The following is a 20,145-nucleotide window of genomic DNA, read 5'->3' on the forward strand; positions in this document are numbered from 1 at the left end:
AATAGTTGTAGCTTTTGGATGTTGTGATGGGTTTGTACATTTGTTCCAGATGGATGACCTAGGATGGACCAATTCCCTTTCCCATCCTTATCTTTTATTGTTAACAATTTGACAGCAGCCTAAGGAAGGTTGCAAGTAACATATAGGTGAGATCAGAAGCCACACAACAGAGCTCATAACCGGATGTCTGCTTCCATCTACCATCAGTCTTGTGTTACCAACTAAGATTCACTCCTTGATGAAAATTGAATCTTCAGTGGAGATGACAGAAAGGTGCCTGAGCAATTGATAATTCTATGAGAAAGAGATTGTAACTCAACATAGAAAAAGTAAAAGCTTCTGAAACATGGGGTCAGATGTTGGCAAAAATAAAAATGACTTTTTTCTTGGAAAATGTGCCTTGATTTTATAAATGTATCTTGACTCTAGTTTTTCATGAACACAGTGAGTGTTGATTTTGTTATTTCAAAAAACGAACATCAAACATATAATATTGTAATCCAACACTAAGCTAAATGCTGCAATTGACAATTGGTGGCATAAACCAGATTATCCAGCGTGATCAATGCAGTATGTATGAACCTTACTACTTTTGAAGCTGATTGGGAATTATATTTAGATTGATATACATCAGAAAATCAGTCTAATGTAGAAATGTGAACGCTTGTACAAGAAAATCTTGATTTGCGTTTGGATCCAAACTTTATTGATATTTAACCTAACTAGGATGTCACGGTTAAACTTAACTACTAGTCTGAATGGTCTCTTTGTACATAACCCATAATGTGAGAAACACAAGTTCAAAATGTTAAGATCTCTAACCAAGTATGCAGACATACCAATTGTCTAATAACTCCTGGCAGTTCAGGTATATATTGATAAATTTTTGAAGATAAGTTAATAAAAATGATCTGACATTTTCTATAACTTGGAGATTTCCAGCTGGCAACTGTATAAATTGTATTTGAAAAGGTCCTTTTCAGTTGTTCTAATCAACACTGAAAAAACATTCAATCATGCAACAATTTATTTCTCAGACAACTTCACTCAAAATTAAACCTAGTATACACTCAGTGACAATGGGGTCTTGTGGTGCATTGTAATGTTCCTACCTCTGAGCCAGGAAGCCTGGGTTCACATCCTATCTGTGCCAGAAGTGTATGATAACATCTCTGAACATGTTGATTAGAAAACGGCTATACTCAGTGACCAGGGAAGATTGAACTTCACTGCTAAACTTATTTTTAAAAAATCTTCTAACTACTGGGATGAAGGTAGTATGATATGAATTAACATTATTTTAATTCACATGTTGATGTGCTCAGTAATCGAAAGGATTGTAACAAAAGCTGATCTTGTCATCCTTTTATCTTTTCCTAGCCTGGGAATGCTGAGGCCTTTGTTCCATTACTGTTATTGTTGCTATGGGTGAGATTAGTTACCTCAGTGGACATGGAATCTTGATGTGCATTGAATGGTGCCACATCACATGGTGTGTTGCCCTTCTGAGCCATTGGGAATTTGCATATGGTACCTAATGTAATATGTCATACTCACTAGAGATGCCACAGTTTCTTCATGGATATGATATGTGCATGTCACGCACAAGTAAGAACTCAAGCATTAACATTCACGGATGCTTATTTGATAGAAACACAGAAAATAGGTGCAGGAGAAGACCATTCAGCTCTTCGAGCCTGCACCATCATTCATTATGATCATGGCTGATCATGCAATCTCAGTATCCCATTCCCGCTTTCTCCCTATACCCCTTGATCCCTTTAGCTGCAAGGGCCACGTCCAGCTCCCTCTTAAATATATCTAACGAACTGGCCCCTACAGCTTCCGTGGGAGAGAATTCCACAGGTTCACAACTCTCTGAGTGAATAAATTCTTCCTCATCTTAGTCCTGAACGGTTTACCCCTTATTCTTAGACCGTGATCCCTAGTTCTGGACTTCACCAACATCGTGAACATTCTTCCTGCATTTAGCCTATCCAGTCCCATCAGGATTTTATATGTTTCTATGAGATCTTCACGACCATTCTTCTAAATTCCAGCGAGTACAAGCTCAATCGATCCAGTCTCTGCTCATATGTCAGTCATTATCAGATACATTATAGGATCATTGTTTTCACAGCAATCAACAATGGTATGCTTCTTTCAAAAAATTCACTATATTTCCTGAAATTTTAGTATTTGTAAAGAAACAAAAGGAGCTAGCTATGTTAATAAAAACATAATTTAAAATTGCAGGTCCATCCCAGGGAGCTGCTTCTCAGTATCCAGGTTACCAACAGGGACAGGGACAGCAATATGGAAGCTACAGAACTGCTCAACCAGGGCCCTCAGCTCAGCAACAGAGGCCTTATGGATATGAACAGGCAAGAAAGATCATCCCGTGATTTACCTTCATTGTACAGCTTTTTGTTAATCATTTTGCCATTTCCCATATTACAACAGTGAATACACTTCAGAGGTACTTGCTTGGTTGTAAAGCGCTTTGAGACATTCGGTGGTCATATAAAGCACTATCTAAGAAAAAAAACCCTCTATTTCAAGGCAAGGCAAACCATTGGAGTTTCACAAGTACACACCCTCTCCCTCACCCACACCCGCTCCTCTCCCCTTCCCAATCCCACCCTCCCATGAGATTGCCTTCTCAGAAATGTTTGGCTGTTTTCAAAACCAGATACATTTTTCAATTACAAAACTAAGATTGTGCCATGCACTTTTTCTTAACAGTTTTCTTAATGGGAATCATACTCTAGCATCCAGCATGAAGTACCTACAAATTGGTGTTATTTTTAAAAACCCTGGTTTTGAATAGCTGCAAATCGGGAGAAGAAAATAAAAATGATTTACTGTCCAGTGGTTGCTCCTTCAAATTATAAAATCAGATCCTTATGACTGTTTCAATTGTCAACATCCAGTCCATTTCTAGCATGTGAAATATTCTGTCTTTAATGCATTACATTTAAAAAAAAGTTGACTCCTTCGTAGAATTGCTGCCATTTTTTCTAGCTGTCATTTTTTTAAACCAAGAGACTTGTGGTTTACTTTTTTCTACATACGAATCAATAATTAGCACTTGAATTCTGAATTGCATTTATGGATATTTTGTATTTTTTAAATTAAGAATCCCTTAGAGAAAGGGCAAAGACCAACATTGCAGCCCACCTATACTTTTATCATGTACATAAATACTTGTATCAAGTACATAAAAAGCTGTAATATATCTACATGTGGTAATCAGAGACTTGGGTTTCCAAAGTCTAGATGTTAAAAAAATAGAATATTTAGAATTTCCATCGTTTTGAGGTTCCAGGAAAGGTTGAGATGAATTGAGAGAGCAAATCTTAAGTCTTTATTTCTGCTGAGAGTGCAGGAAGAGTTAGAGCTTGAAAGATGTAATTTAAGGATCTAAAGTAACCCAAAGCAGAAAGTTATGGAGTGCAGCTATACATTAGCACTATTTTTAATTGTTTTGCAGGGAAAGAGAGAAAAAGGTTTGAATTTAGATGACGACTGTTAGTTGTCAATGAAGCTGATTATTTTCCTATAAGAATGAACAAACTGGCCTGGATTTAACAGGGTCAGCAGTAGGTAATATGGCGTCATTAGCCTGTCTGCCAGTTTGTCATTATGACCCTGGCCTTGAGCCATCTTGACAAGAACATCTTGGAATTGGGTCAGCTGTCTGTTGCAAGCAGTCAGCAACCTATGGAGACTAATTGGTGTTAGTTAATGGCCTTTCAAACTGTTTGTGTGCCATGGTGAGCTCAGGTCAGATGGACATCTGGGGAAACGGAAGATTTTGTGAGGGACTGCATCCCCAGACCCGTCACAGTCACTGAGTCATCAGACAGGCTTGCCCTCATGATCATGATGAAATAGTGGTGTCTTCTTAAAACCTAAAAATGAATTCACCCTCATCCCCATACTCTCTGAGGGTTCACATATCAGCACCTCAGTCAATCGCAGAATGCTGAAGAGACTCCCATTGACCCTTCACATTTGAGAGATCATTCCCTATCCTCTCCCTATTGAATGGCAAGTCCATTCCCTCTTCATTAATCAAGCAAGTGTTGAAGGCTGTGGTGGCACTGCCTAAAGCTCACTATGAGAGGTTGGAAAATAGTTTGAATCCCAACTCCAGGTCCCAATCCTGATTCAGAATCTGACCCCTCTTAAGACTAGCCTAGAAAAGAACTTGCTTGGTAGAAAATGGGCCAGGGAGGGCTTGGGTCATGTCGCTCATCTCAAAAAGACACTGTGATATTTTTCTTTTTAGCCACCATTTCTACTTTGTGTAAATGATACCAAGGGAACAGGATTATTTTCTTTTTCTATGTTCGCTTGTAACATTTCCAATTTGTACAGCTGTTAGAGGAATGACACATAAGAACAAGACTGAAAATGGATGATGTTCAGGTTGTCAGGGAGACTATCTGGCCACCTCTTGCTCTTTTAACCTATCTAACTGTTGGCTTCTTTTGTCATTTGGTCAGAGCCAAGAATATTTGAGGCCCTGTCTTTTTACAGCCATTTTAGATGCTTCAGAAACTGCCCTACTGCAACGCTGTATTCTTCTCATGTCCCACAAAGGTGGCCTTTCTCTGACCAGCAAAGAGAGATTTGAGAAGTTGCTAGATCAATGTTATTGGCGTCTAGCCTGTAAAGTGTGCTGGAGTCATGGTGGGATTAGACTGATAAAACAGAAGTCCTACTCCGAACAACTCTAATAACAATCTTGTGGTAAAAGTTTGTTTGCTGTTTCTTATTTTCTTAAGGAGTACACAAGAGATGCACAGGAAATGTCTGTCCAGACAAAATGTAAATCTCTTAAGCCGTGATAGTCATTTACTTTACCAAGAGTTAGTGAGACAAGGAAATGTTTACATGTTATTGTATTATATTACATATGAGGAATGCTCATGATGCTGTGGTATCATTTAGGTGATTGTGTCTATGTGTGGGCTAATACATGTGAACTAGTTCAGATTTCTGATTGCTACCCATGGAGGATTGCTTGTCAGCTCTCAGCAGCTTGTCTGCAATCTGTAACTTAATCCAGTTATTGTCAAGCAAACTACAGAGTTGAGACAGGGTATGATACTAACCCTATGGGTTTCAGAAAATACCGAGTTCTTCAAAGGACTGTGGGCATGGAGGGTGTTCCACACAAAATGAGTGTTTCCAAATTAAGTTGTTGGTGGGCTATGAGCCGATGTCATTAAATGAGCTCAGGGATGTTGACTGAATAGGGCTTGCAGAGAATTCAAATATGTGCAGCAGAGGTTTGAATGAGCTAACCTCAGCGAGGGTGGAAGATGGGAGGCTGGCCAGCACAATAAACGACTCAGGCGTATAGCTGATAAGTCCGATGTTATGCACGGTCAGAATCAAAGCAGAGTACCTCCAATGTTTGAATTGCATTTCTTCCGGTCCATGACTGTACTGCTACAATACTGTTAGTTAGGGAGGATTTTAATTAGGTAATGATGAAGCAACAATGATATATACCAAAGTCAGAATTTGCAACTTTAAAGACTGATTATTTTTAAAAAGAAATTCCAACCTCCAGTGAATGACTGAAAGGATCACACAACAAGATTTCAATTGTAAAACGATTACTGTAATAAACAAGCTAAAAGCATCATTTATTGGAAATCTCCCACCATGGGCATACTTATTCTGACCCTTAATTGACTACTCAATTTTCCAGGAACCAGTACAAAGATATTTTTAATTTCATTTTCATTTCCCAGCCAAATAACTTCCACTCACTGCTCTGAATTTCATGATGAGGGATGGATTTTGGATTTCTTCTTCTTGCCAAAGCTAGACAAATATTCTTGCTTTGTTTTAATCTGACTATGAGCTTTAATTTATGGTCTGCATGGAGAAAAGTAAAAACTTGCTGTCTCTTCCTCTTTTTGCTCTCTTCCTCTCTTTCTCTCTCCTTTTTGGTTCTTACAGATTGACCCTGTGTGTCAAGTTCACTGATAGTTCAGAAACACCTTCCACCCGATCCATTGGGTTTCCTATGGACTCTTTCTCTCTCAAAGCCAACAACTATGGCAGTGTGATTCACATGGGCCTTGTATCCAGGTAGAAATGCTAACTAGTCATCTTTAGACTTTCAATTCCATTCTATCATGAAACAAAATAAACACTTTAAAACATAACCATTTACAAAACCTGATATTTCTAACAACATCCTGTGGTCTGGATATTAATAGTCTACCCAATGTCATCACAGTTGCTCCGGTCATTTTATACAAGTGTAACTATCTTGCAGTTTTCCCTACCAAGTTGCACCCTTCTTCGGCCAACCTTTAATTTATTACAACCAAGCTGCCCAAGCTTGTTGTTGGACAGAGCTCAAAGCTACACATGATTCCCTTCATTCCTACATCTTACCTTAAATTTAAAAAAATATGCCTGATCAACAACACACATTGAAAGCTCATTTTTTGCAACAGAATCCTGTCTAAATTGGATGGGAACTTTGACTTTATTGTTTTCCTATGTGCCTATTGCCCTTATAGTTCTATGTGATGGAAGTTAAGGGTTTGGTAGGTGTTCTTGAAGTAGGCTTGGCAAGTTACTGCCCTGTCTCTTGTAATTATTACACAAAGCGAATATTTAAAATTGATAGGATGCAGATCAAATTGCATTTCCCTAGATGGTGTCAAGCATCTTAATGCTGTAGAGATGAAGACCATTCCACTGCACTCCTGACTTGTGCCTTCTAGAGGGTGAATAGGCTTGGGAGGTGGGGAGATGAGTCATTCACAACAGAATATGTAGTCTCTAACATTCTCTTGTTTCTTTATTTCCTGGTCCAGTTGTTTCTGTGAAATGGTGACCTCTCAAATATTATCAGGAGATTAAACATTGCTAGTTCTGGAATACAGGTCATTGCTAATGTTGGTATGTTGTTGGGGACCTATATGTTGCCCTATTTATTGCACTAATCTATTTCTTGATAGCATGTGGCGTGAATCAAATTGACAGAATTGTTGTTCAGGACGAATCTGAGATAGATCATTTCCTCTGCATTTCTGGCTAAAGGCAGTTCTGTATGCTTCAGTTTTTGCTTTGGACTCAAGTAATGGGCTGTGACACTATTGAGGATGGGGTTACGCATGGATCCCTTTCCTCTTGTTAGTTGTTTAACGTATGTCACTTCCCTGACTGATTTTGTTAGGACTACAGATCTTTGATTTGATCAGTTGCTTCACTGTGCCTAATTCCATTTCACCCAGTCCCCTTGCTGAGGCAAATTAGGAGAGAATTCAGGCTTGGCCACAATTCTTAACCATCCTTTGAATATTGGAGTAATGCAAGAGGACTAAAGGATTCTAAATGTATTGTTCAAAAAAAGGGAGCGAGGGATAAACCTGATATCAATCATTTGCTGTCAGTGGTAGTAAAACTAGCAGATAGCATTGTCAAGGAAAAATTAATCCTCTGCTAGAAACCTATTAATTAATAAGCAGCAGCCAGTACTGATTTTTTTAAAGGGTTTATGAAACAATAGATAGAGTTGATGAAGATAATGCAGTAGATGTTATTCACATAAACTTTGAAAAGCATGTGATATAAGGACTGCATTTATTCAGAAAATAGAAGCATATAGCATTAAAGAGATGGTGGCAAAGGCATAGGAAACATAGAGTCATGATGAATACATATGCAGTGGAAAGGAATATTGAATCCAATTGTGTGCACCAGGATTTTGAGGCTCTGGAGAAGGTTAAGAATATGTTTCCCAAGATCATAGAATCATAGACTTCTTACAGAGTGGAATCAGGCGATTTGGCCCATGGAGTTCACACCAACCATCTGAAAAATATCCCACCCAGACCCACCCCATCCCTGTAACCACACATTTCCCATGGCTAACCCACCTAGCTTCGACATCCATGGACACTATGGGCAATTTAGCATGGCCAGTCAAGCTAACCTGCACATCTTTGGACTGTGGGAGGAAACTCTTGCACCCAGAGTAAAAAACACACACACACACACACACTTGTCTGAGCGTGGAATCGAACCTCAGTCCTTGGTGCCATGAGGCAGCAGCGCTAACTGTTGTGCTGCCCTAGATGATACCAGGGATGAAAGATTCAGATATGTTGTGAGATCAGAGAAACAGGGATTGTTCCCCTTAGAGCAGACTTAACGGGAGGCCAAATAGTGATGTTCAACATCATGAGTATTTTCTTACAGTAATTAGGGATAAACTATTTCTTCTGGCAACTGGGTTAGACATCAACGATCATAAGAGATTCAAAAAAACTAAAGTGGAAATGAGGAAATTCCTTTGCAGATTGGATTGTAAAGATCTGGAGTGCAATTCCAAGAAAATGTTGGAATTAGATCCCATGGGAACTTGCAAAAGACAATTGGACATATACTTGAAGAATAATTCTCAGGAATGTAGGGTTTCAGACTAAATTAACAACTCTTCCAAAAGTTGGCAGAGCTATGATAGGACAAATGGCTTCCTTGTACGCTGTAAGATTCTATGATGTCTTAACTTAGCAGACACACAGTCCTGTGTTGTAGCTTCACCAGACTGACTGCGGAGGTTCAGGTATTCCTGTTGCTGGTTCAGGTGTACTCCTCTCTCTATATTTATTAAACCAAGGTTGGCTGCCCTGACCTGATGGTAAAGCTAATGAGGAATTTGTTGAGTCATGAAATTAAGTATTGTGGTAAAACACAAAATTCTTATGGCTGCTGTTGATGGCCTGTCTTGGCCAATGAAGGACCAGATCTGAGCTGCTACTCTTGTGTTTAATTTAGCCCATTTAGCACTGTGATATTGCCATACCAAATGATGAACGGCACTCTCAATGCAATTGTACAGGTGAGTGGTTAAATTCCAGAGCGATCCAATATATCTTGCCATTTTCCCATTGTACCTACACCTGCTTTTTGAAAAAGATATAATTAGACTCACTTGTCTCTCTTCCTAAACAACACAGCAATTTTTTTCTCTTTATCCAATACCCTTTTCAAAATGATCACTGAATTGGCTTCTACAACCACATCAGGCAGTGCGTCATAGTTTGTAATGCACAGCATATGTCTTTCTCTCCTTGCATAACCTCTAGTTCTTTTGCCAATTACTTTTTAAATCTGTCTCCCATGGTTACCAACACTTCTGCCAGAGGAAACAGTTTTATTTGTATGTTTGTGGGTTTTGAGTGTCTCTGGCTGGGCCCGCATTTATTGCCCATTCTTAAGTGCCATCAAGAAGGTACTGGTGAACTGCCTTCCTGAACTGCTGCAGTCCATGTGGTGAATACACACTCACAGTGCCATTAGGAGTGCATTCCAGGATTGGGGCAGCACAGTGGCACAGTGGTTGGCACTGCTGCCTCAGAGCACCAGGAACCCAGGTTCGATTCCTTGATCAGGCAACTGTCTGTGTGGAGTTTGCACATTCTCCCCATGTCTGCATGTATTTCCTCTAGGTGCTCTGGTTTCCTCCCACAGTATAAAGGTGTACAAGTTAGGTAGGTTGGCCATGCTAAATTGCCTTGTAATCTCCAGGGGTGTGTAAATTAGCCATGGGCTAAAAGGAAGAAAGCTCCATACGGGGTTATGGGTGTGGGGGGAGAAAGCTGGTTGGGTCCAGGTGCAATGCTGTTCAGAGCGGTGGTGCAGACCTGATGGGCCAAATGGTCTATTTGCACTGCAGTGATTCTGTGATTCTATGATTTTGAGCTGGCAATATTGAAGGAACAGTGATTTAGTTTCAAGGCAGGATGATGAGTGATTTGGAGGGGTGGCTATGGTAGTGGTTCCCAAATGCCTGGAGGTGGAGGCTGTGGGTTTGGAACAGCCTGTCAAATGGGGCTTGGTGAGTTGCTGCAGTGCAGCTTGTCTATAGTACACAGTGCTGTCCCTGTCTGGGTTTGGCAAAAGGAGTGACTGTGTATTAAATGGTAGATGGAGCAGTAATCAAGAGGGCGGGCTACCTTGTCTGGATAGTGTTGAGCTTCATGAATTTTGTTGGAGCTGTACCCTTTTATTGAGAGTATCTCATTGCAATTCTGATCAGCTTATTTAGATTGTGTACAGAGGCTTTGGGGTATTACAGCATGTTACCCAACATAATATTCCAGTCCTTGATCTACTTTTGTAGCCACAGTATTTATGTGGCTGGTTCCATTAGGTTTCTGGTCAATGGTAACCCCCAAACTGTTGATTTTGGGGAATTCAGTTAGGGCTTGCTACCTGTGGAATTGGACTGTTTCAATATCTGAGGAGTTGTGTCTGATATTGAATGTTGTTCAATCATCAGTGGATGTCTCTATTGTTGTATTGTTGATTTTATGTAGAGCAGAGGCCATTGATGAAGCTGCTCAAGAAGATTGGGCCTGGGCATTACTCTGAGTTCACACTCGATCTATCAAAACCCTAAAGGTTATTCACAACATGTATCAAATCTCCTCTTGCTCTTCCCTGCTGTAAGAAGAAATACTCTAATATCTTTAGTCTTCCACGTCACTGAAGTCTATTACTCCTGGTACCATTGTTCATAAATTTCCTTTGCACCCTCTGAAACCTTAAAATTCTTTTTGCAGTTTGGTGCCCACCATTGACCAGAATTCTCCAGTTGAAATTTAACCAATGTTTTCTAACAATTTAGCATAACTTCCTTGCTTTTGTGTTCTATATCTGTATTTGTTAATCCAAGAATCATGAAAGCTATTTTAAAAGTCCTTATTTCTGCTGCACCTTCAAAGACTTGTGTATGTACATCCCAGATTAAAATTGAATCATTAACGAGTTTTGAGAAGATTTGTAGTTCAGGTTGATGTTTTGGATATAGGTTTGCTCGCTGAGCTGGAAGGTTCATTTCTAGACAGTGATGTTATTTCCTGTGGTGAAGTCACTTCCTGTTCCTTTTCTTAGGGGTGGTAGATGGGGTCTAACTCAATGTGTTTGCTGATAGGGTTCCGGTTGGAATTTCATGCTTCTAAGAATTCTCATGCATGTCTCTGTTTGGTTTGTCCTAGGATGGACACTAGCCACTCTCCCCTACATCAAAGACATCTCGGAAATGACTGCCAGACCCCTTGGCACCATAGTAGCCCATAAACCTACCAACACACTAAAACAGCAGCTAATGAACTTGAAAGACCTTATACAAACAAAGAGCAAAACTAATGTCATTTATAAAATACCGTGCAAGGACTGTAACAAACACTACATTCGACAAACAGGCAGAAAACTAGCCACCAGGATACATGAACACCAACTCGCCACAAAATGACATGACCCTCTCTCACTAGTATCCTTACATACAGATAAGGAAGGACACCACTTCAACTGGGACAACACATCCATTCTAGGACAAACCAAACAGAGACACGCACGAGAATTTGTAGAAGCATAGCATTGTTGAACTCTATCAACAAACACATCAAGTTATACCCCATTTACCATCTCCTGAGAAAAGGAACAGGAAGTGACTTCACCACAGGAAATGACATCACCAACTCAAAGAAACCCAAACATATAAATAGAGAGCAGGAATTTTCAGCAGTGCTTCGCCTGAGGCCCACTGAAGATGATACCTAGTAGGGTAAGGAAATGCTTGGAAATGAACCTTCCAGCTCAGTGAGCAAACCTACATCCAATTGAGCCATTAAGTTTATATTTCCTTTCCTCATTCCTCCTGTCAAAATTAATCATTACTTCTCTGTGTTTAAGTTTTATCTTCTACAAGTCTTCCCATTTTGCCCATCTCTGTCCTAGAACTTTGTTACTGTTTTTATTTCTCAATATGTACTATATTGCTATGTTTCCTATGGCAGGTTTTGAGGTGGTGAGTTCCTTACACACTGAATTTCCAGCCATAGTATTATATGGTATTCCAGTTAAGTTTCTGATCTGTGGTGGTGCTAAGGATGTCGATGGTAAGTGGTTGAACAGTAGTGTTGCCATTGACCATCAAAGGGTTAGGACTTGTTAGACACGGTCATTGTCTGGCAGAAATGGTACTGTATATTATCAAATGCCTTTGAAAGTCCTTCTACTTGCAACTGTGCCACTCTTGTTAACCTTCTCTATTATTTCATCGAAGAGCTTGATCAAAATCATCAAGCATGACTTGCCTTCCACAAATCCTTGCTTGCTTTCACATATTAGCATATGCTCTCCCATATGCTGATTAATTTTGTCCCAGCTTACTGGCTTTAAAAAATTTCTCACCACCACCATTTCTCTGACTGATCTATAGTTACTGAATTTATCCTTTCTCTTAGTGAAAGATTTTTCACTGGTTCACTGCAAATGCAATGTGAAAGTGATCCTACGCATTTCACACAATAAATATCTCACAGTAAGATGCAGAAGACCGATGTATCAGAGCTTGTTGCTTTCTGAACCAAGTTGTTCTAGTGTAGCATCACTTAGGAAAACAAAATAAATCCAGCATAGCCTTACACAGCCTGCCCTGTAAACCTGTGTTCCAACAAACAGCTGAGTAATACAAGACAAAATGGTAAAACACTGAGTAATACAGGCTGCAACTGCACAGACAGAAGCAGCACTCATGACCAGAATTTGACTGATGTTGGGACTATATTTGGATGATGAGCACACACTGGCAGCTGGACTGTATCAGCTATTTCCCTGGATTTGCCTTCCTAATTGGCCACCACCAGGCGAGCAGTGCAACCTGTCAACACAGATCATAGGGCTGGCAGTTCTGAAACTTCAGCTGCTGCACTGGGAGATGTGGTGCTGCCGATGGAGGCTGGGGAACATGAGGGCTCTTCACATGGAAGCGACCATGAGTAAGTAAATTATTTAATTTTAAAGATCAGATGGCCAAGGGTTGTAGGCCTGACCAATTGGTGGAAAACCCTCCAGTGATATTGTTGGGCCATAGGGGTATTATTTGCAGCTGGCCTCCTCGTTCTGGGCCATAGGGCTTCTGACTCTGATGGCCTCTCCAGGAAGCTGCTGTCAAATTGCTCGTGGAGGGGGGAGGGCTTTATTGCTGCCAAAATGGCAGAGCAAGAAATTGTGGTTGCTAGATTCAGCTCCCTGATGTTGTGCTGGTAGTCAAAGTACAATTTGATAAGAAACTAAAGATTTGGTGAGAAGCTATACAATGACAATGTAATTTGACATATTGCTAGATTCTATCAATGGCATTTGAAATACCCAAGTAAATGAATTACTAAAGAGCTTAAGAGGTAGATATCATTTCTAAGAAGGCCAGAGACTGAATTGGCTTGGAGTTGTGGCATTAATCTATGTTCTCATTAAGCCTTCACAACTTTTTTTTAGTGTTGAGAATCAAATGGAAAATCACCATAATCTGTGATGCTTTAGACTTGTAAAACTATTTTGCATAATGCTGAAAAACAAGCTAAATATTCCATACCCTTATTTTGAGTCAGACCATTGTTTCAATCTCCAAACCTTATGCACACTTTAATTTCTGCCTGTAAGCATGTACCTAGATAAAACAGATTGTTGAGAAATGAATCTTCAAACATCAGTACACTTGGAGATACTATGCTAACTGTACAATTAGCTAACGTTAGCTTGAGATAAGCCTGTTAGATTTTCATGTACAGTTTTGCAGGAATTATCTTGCCAACATCAGATTTGTTTTTGTTAAGATTTTCAGAAATGCCAGAGCAGTGATTCCTGTAGGACCAAAATTGAATTCTTAAAGAAGTTAACTGTCGCTAAGACAATAACATAAAAGAATTCATTCTTTCTCTTACCCAATCAATAGATTCTTCACCATGGGGCAAAGGCAGAAACCCGAAGATAGGAAGCAATTACGACATCAAAATGCAGGACTGCTGAGACATTCCTATGATAACTAGCAGAGCTCTCTGTTGTCTAATGTTGATCCACTTTCCATTTGATGAACGTATTCCGCAGTATATCCATCTGCAGCACTGCAGTGTTTGTCTAAGAGACCCTTTAGAAGCTCGAGGCATGGTCCAGTTTATTTGATGTAGTGCTCCTGAGGCTTTAATCCCTCTACAAGATATTTATTTGTGCTGAGGAGTGGTGAAAAAATCAATCACTTGATGATTTGTTCCCACACTCTGGAAGATGTATCTCTTCAGTTGTTCTTTCTCTTTGTGCTCAGTGCAACAATCCAGCTGAGGTGCTAGACGTGAGTGTGGGACTGCAAATCAACACTGCCAGCACCATGACTTCAAATCAGAAACGGGCCTCTGGCACAGCTTTGGAGGTACTGCATACAGGTGAGAGCAGCACAATCTCGGGCATCAGAGACAACGTCTTTAGTGGGTACATCTGATGACTGGTCAGGATACCCTTGGGCTTTCTCCAACCCTCAGGGTCCGAACCTCCCCTGTTGACGTCATGTCTTAACTTATTCCTCGGTTAAATATGTTCAAGAGGAATGTTCTAATGCCGTAAATAGCCTTCCGTGCTTTAACCTGGCTGCACCCCTGACCACGGCCCTTTCTTGGATTTTGCAATCATTAATAATGATTAAGATTACTAAATACTCTCAGGATGGTGTGGAATTAATCACAACATCATTAAATGGGCAGACCCTTTTATTTAAATCAATCTGTTCAGATATATTATTACACTCATCTGGAGCAAGTGGGACTTGATATCCAAGCCTCCTGGCTCAGAGCTAGGAATACTACCACCGTGGCCACAAGAGCCCTCTTTAACTGGGCAGACATATCTTTAACTGGGTAGACATATCAAGGTGAGCTGATATGCATCCACCTGCCCTTATCTTATATTGGTTTTGTTAAATTGGCACAACATCTTAGCATTTATTAGTTCCCTAGAATCCAAGGTGCAATTATTTCCAGTTACTCCACTCATCCATTTTGGATACCGGAACAGCGGCCAAATCTTTTGCAAACTGGATCAGATGGGATGCTTCATCAGAAGAACAGCTGAATATCTTAATGTTGAGCTTGTCAAACTATAGTAGTTGGACAGAAAATGTTGTAAAGATTGAGATGAAAGTTGAAATGGCATTTTTGGTAGCAAGATGTATCAAGAGTGTAATTGCTTTGATAACGAGGCTGGCGTGTCTCATTTATAGATTGAATTCCCGTATCCCAATCCAGGTTAGATGAGCAACATAATATACAAAGAGCTGTAATAAGTTCATTGCCTTAACTATGTTTTCTAATTACTGAAGTTATTGATCAGTCTGAATTTATCAAAGCCTCTGTTTGCCACATATTCTGTTTATAATGAAGACAAGCATTGGGTGAATTTATAATTAAATTTATGAAGAGTTATGATTAACATTCTTACAGGATTTTTTTGATGCTTTATTTAAAACACTGAGTATTAGAAGGGATTGACACTTATTTATTGAATGACTGACTGTCAACTCCCTACTGGCCAAACCAGAACTGAGATGTTAGTGCAGCAGTCACAAGACAACCCTAGTAGCAGTATGTTGCAGGGTAACAACTCCTACTTTCTCTCTGACAAAGTATAAAAACAACTAGAATGGGAAATTTCAGTAGAAGTTTCACTTTGAGCTGAGATTAATTAGTATTGTTGAAGCAATAAGGTGAGTTTACTATATAGTTTTCCTGTGCCATCCCCAATTTGGATGCTTAATATGAATAGTGAGTGTATTCTACTCTATTTTCTTGAAGAGCCCACAACTACACAAAGAAATGTACCACTGACAATATTACAGTGAACTAGGTTGGTGAGGCTTTTTAACCTTTGAGGACACAGGTCCAAATTAGCCAAATGACATTTATGACCATCTTCCTGATTTTAATTTTACTCACTGATTTATTGTAGAGCAAATTATACAGGAACATTTAAAGTATTTTACAAGAAGACTAAAATAAAGGACATTCTGACTGATTTTTCTGTTTTTTAAAGCACTGATGACATTTACTTTTAACCGTAAGATTTTTTGCTCTTGTATGAACAATGGTTCTTTGCATGAGGCCAAGAATTGGTATCCTTCTCTCTTAGAATTCCCAGAAATTGTTAGGGAGACAGCCAATGGCAGGAACAGTGGATACAGAATCTGTGGTTGTGTCAGTGGATAATTAACTTGGGATCTGATATTCTTTTGAGTAGAAATCTGTTCCAGGTGGAAAATGTTATGGTTCGGAATTTTATGCAGCCGTAAGGACACACTGATTTTTGAAAGAATATACTTCTATAAAGTAATCTACTGGGACTATTCACAGTCCCATGAAGCTCTTCTATCTCGGGATATTGTAAATGACTGCTAAACCTGCCCTAGTTTGACACGTTTATTAGTGAGTTGCAGAGTTGCACACAGTAGTTCTCAGCCATTCTCAGTATCTTGGTTACCCTTGAATAGATTGTGCAATTTTCATAAATATTGTATATTTATTTAAAGTTGTGTCTTAGCTTCTCCTCTCCAAATTATTCCTTTTACTCTCTGTTCCTTGCAAAAGCAGTTATTTGGTATACTGTTCCATGATCACCAGCAGCCTCATGTACACTATTTTAATTAAGTGGGTATATTTATGTGTGGACCTGAAATGATTGTGTCAGGCCATCCACTTATGAACAATGCAACCAATTTCCTTTTGCATTCACCCAACTTCTAGGATAGGTGAGGGAAGGCAGAATCATACTGTTAACATTGTGCATTTTAGGACATTTCCTCTTGTTCTGACCTATCCGATGGGTCACATGGGGATGAACAAAACTAAAACGTGGCCTGACTGGCCAACATGCCTGTTCTCTGGCTCCAAATTGATTCCCATTTTTGTGGAGATGGGATTGGAACCAACAGCGCTATCCACCCACAGACAATGGGTATCCAATTAGAATCAGTAATTAAGTCTAATTAGAGAAGCCAATGCAGGGTGTTCCAGTCAGCCTCCAGGTCCCTTCCCAAAGCCGATGGAAGACTGGAACCTGGCAGATTACGATCCCTGACTGGGTATGTGAGCAGCTATCGCCTGACCTGTAGAGATGCTCCCCTTTCCGCAGCATCTCCCTTTTCCTTGGCTGCTGAATCAACTAAAGATGTGGAGAGGTTGGAGATGAGGAGCTTTCATGTTAAGTGCTTTTCCTGTAAATTACCTCCCATTACTGCCTGCTACTCCTCTCATGCTGAAAGGTCTCAGATTCAAGCTTCAAGAGTCTGCCGCTGCCTTTAATTGGATTGAGAGGTTTTCTCTGGACCAATGGCAGGCCCTCCTCAAAATGAAACTTGAAAGTGTGACTGTTTCCCTGGAGATAGATTCTGTATCCAGGAACAGCCACAAGGTGAGTTTACTATGTGGTCTTCCTAATCCATCCCCAATTTGGATGCTTGACATGAATAGTGAGTATATTCCACTCTATTTTTTTGAAGAACCCAAAACTGCACAAAGAAATGTACCACTGACACTATCATAGCGAACTAGATTGGTGAAGCTTTTTAATCTTTGAGGACACAGGTACAAATTAACCAAATGACATTTATGACTATCTTCCTGATGTTAATTTTTATTCATCTTACTCATTGATTTATTGTAGAGCAGTTCCTCTGCCAACAAAATTATACAGGAACATTTTAAGTATTTAACGAGAAGATTAAAGTAAAGGGAATTCTGATCTCCTTATAGGAAAACTTCTGTTTTCTTTTTGTTAGAGGGAAATCAACCCTTTTAGTCTCTCTTTTCTTTCTCTTGTTATTGATAGTAAGCTTCTTATTCTTTAATCGGCTGGTCAATCTTGAAAATATGCTGCAGTGTATATTCCCCAGTGATAGGAAATGAACTCTCAATGTCTACCCTGTCAAGCCTCTTCAGAAACTTGTATAGCAGCAGTTTGTTTGTCTGTTTGTGAACATTATACCTCAAAAAATGATGAAACCGGTACACAGAATATTATGACCCAAGGAATAAATCATTAGTTTTTGCCAAAGTTGTGATCTAGATCAAGGTCCTGGGACTTTTTTAAAGGAGCCATTCATGTTGGGAAGAAGGTGAATTGACCTATGTGTTTAGGAGAGGTTTTTAATCTGGAAAGTAGAAAACATTTGGAGGTAGGGACAGTGCTAGACTCAATTCTACCACTCCATAGGCTTTGTTCCCTAAAATTTTCAGTGGGGGAGCATTGTGGTGATAGTGACCAAAACTCAGTAAGTTTTAAAGTAGTTATGGAAAAGCACAACATTGGGCTGGAAGTAAAGGTTTTAAGTTGGTCAATCTTATTACAAGATAGGATCTGGCCAAGCAGTTTCTTGTAGAGAAATCTACATCAGAGCAATGGGAAACATTTAAAAAGGAAATAGTAAGAGTGCAGGGCTAACATCTTTCTGTACAGGTGAAGAGGGGAGCAAGAAAGTCCGGGGAACCCTAGATGTCGAGGAATATACTGGACAGGATAAGGAATAAAATGGAAGCTTTTGGTAGTTATCAAGAGCTTAAAAACAGTTGAAGCCCTAGAGAAGAGTAGTAAATGCAGAGGATTACTTAAAAAGTGGGCACGAAAAGCACTGATTAGTAAAATAAAAGATAATCCAAAGATGTTTACAAGGTATATTCAGTGTAAAAGGGTAACCAGGGCTTAATAGAGACCAAACCAAGTGTGGGGCCTGAAGACATATGCGATTTTTAATGATTATTTTGTAATCACTGTGGAGAAGAATATGGTAGGGTATGGAAGTCAATGAGTGTGAATGTGATAAACTTGAACAAATTAGCTTTGAGAGGGAGGAAGTATTTTTGGGATTAAAATTGGATAAATCCCAAGCCCAATGAGATATATCCTAGGCAGCTGTGAGAGTCAAAAGTGGAGATTATAGAAGCCTGGACATTAATTTTCAAATTATCTCAAGACACATCGGGGAGATATGCTGGGGATTGGAAGAAGCTAATGGGATAAACCAGGGAACTACAGACAAGTAAGTATAACATCTAGTGTTAGGCAAACTTTTGGAAAAAATTCTGAGGGACAGAATTTATCTCCAGTTGGAGTCACAAGGATTAGTCAAGGATCATTTGCATGTCTTGGTCAGTGGGAGATCAGGTATAACAAATTTGATTGATTTTTTTGAGGAGGTAACTAGGTGTATGGATGAGGATCATGCAGTTGATGTATGCTACATAGACATCAGTAAGGCTTATGACAAAATGCCTCTTGGCAAACAGGTCAAGAATTACCCTTGGGATCCAGGACAAGTTAGATTCAAAATTGGCTCAGTAGCAAGAGGCATAGAGCTGTTTGAAGTTTGTTTTTGTGAATGGAAACCTGTATCCAATGGCATTTAATAGAGTTTGGTACTGGGCCTTCTGCTGTTTATAGTATACATTAATGATTTTGACACACATGTGAAGGTCATATCAGTAAATTTGCAGATGACATAAAAATTGATAGTGTGATAAGTAGTGAGGAGGCAAGTTGTACACCACAAAAAGATATAGACAGGCTGGTCAATTGGGCAGGATAGTGGCAGGTGGAGTTTAATCCTGAAAAGTATGGAATTGATATACTTTTGGGAGGTGTAACAACCATATCTTTTTATTTTTCTGTATTTTTGAGTATGGACTGAAATCATTGAAGGATAAGGGGTAAACCTTTTAGAATTGAAATGAGGAGAAACATCTTCACCCATAGAGTGGTGAGCCTGTAGAATTCGCTACCATAGAAATAGGTTGAAGCTAAAACATTGTGTTTTCAAGAAGGAGGTAGATATAACTATTGTGGCTAAAGGGATCATGGGATATGGGGGGATGGCAGGATTAGGGTATTGTGTTGGATGATCAGCCATGATCATAGTGATTGGTGAACAGGCTGAAGGGATCAAATGGCCTACTCCTGCTCTTATCCGCTGTACTTCTTTGTTTCTCTGGGAAAAAAACAAAAATGGTTGAAATGTTGCTGCACTTTACAAAACCAGTTACCAACGCATACTGTAAGTGCTGTTTTGTAGGACGTGTGTAAAAAGTGAAATTTGGATAGCAATAAGTAGCTCATTGTTCAGTGGAGTGGTGATCAGTTGCCAATGACAAGCACCTTCTGCCTGCCAACACCTGTGTGATTGGCTCACAGGTGAACAGCTTGTGAGTATGAATGATTTAGCCAGACCTCTGGAAGGGGAAGTGGTGTTCTTATCTCTACAATTTAAAAAAAAAACTAAAG

The 20,145-nt window shown here is 39.5% G+C and overlaps 1 protein-coding gene across 4 annotated transcripts in view; it reads left to right on the forward strand.

Annotated features, from left to right (window-relative positions):
* LOC122560216 (calcium-responsive transactivator-like) overlaps positions 1–20,145 on the forward strand; it is a 122,554-nt gene that overhangs the window by 57,414 nt on the left and 44,995 nt on the right. For 2 of the 4 annotated variants that reach the window (XM_043710641.2, XM_043710640.2), the window contains exons 10-11: positions 2,257–2,384; positions 14,153–14,270. In XM_043710641.2, coding sequence (XP_043566576.1) covers positions 2,257–2,384; positions 14,153–14,270 — 246 coding nt within the window. Of the gene's footprint in view, positions 1–2,256; positions 2,385–13,786; positions 14,271–20,145 lie in introns of all 4 variants that reach the window. The other 2 variants (XR_015759534.1, XM_043710643.2) reach the window with 2 other exon arrangements.

Source organism: Chiloscyllium plagiosum, unplaced genomic scaffold, assembly GCF_037043375.1.
Source record: "Chiloscyllium plagiosum isolate Xiang-an unplaced genomic scaffold, Cpla_swu_hap1 HiC_scaffold_15, whole genome shotgun sequence".
In the NCBI taxonomy this organism is placed as follows: Eukaryota; Metazoa; Chordata; class Chondrichthyes; order Orectolobiformes; family Hemiscylliidae; genus Chiloscyllium; species Chiloscyllium plagiosum.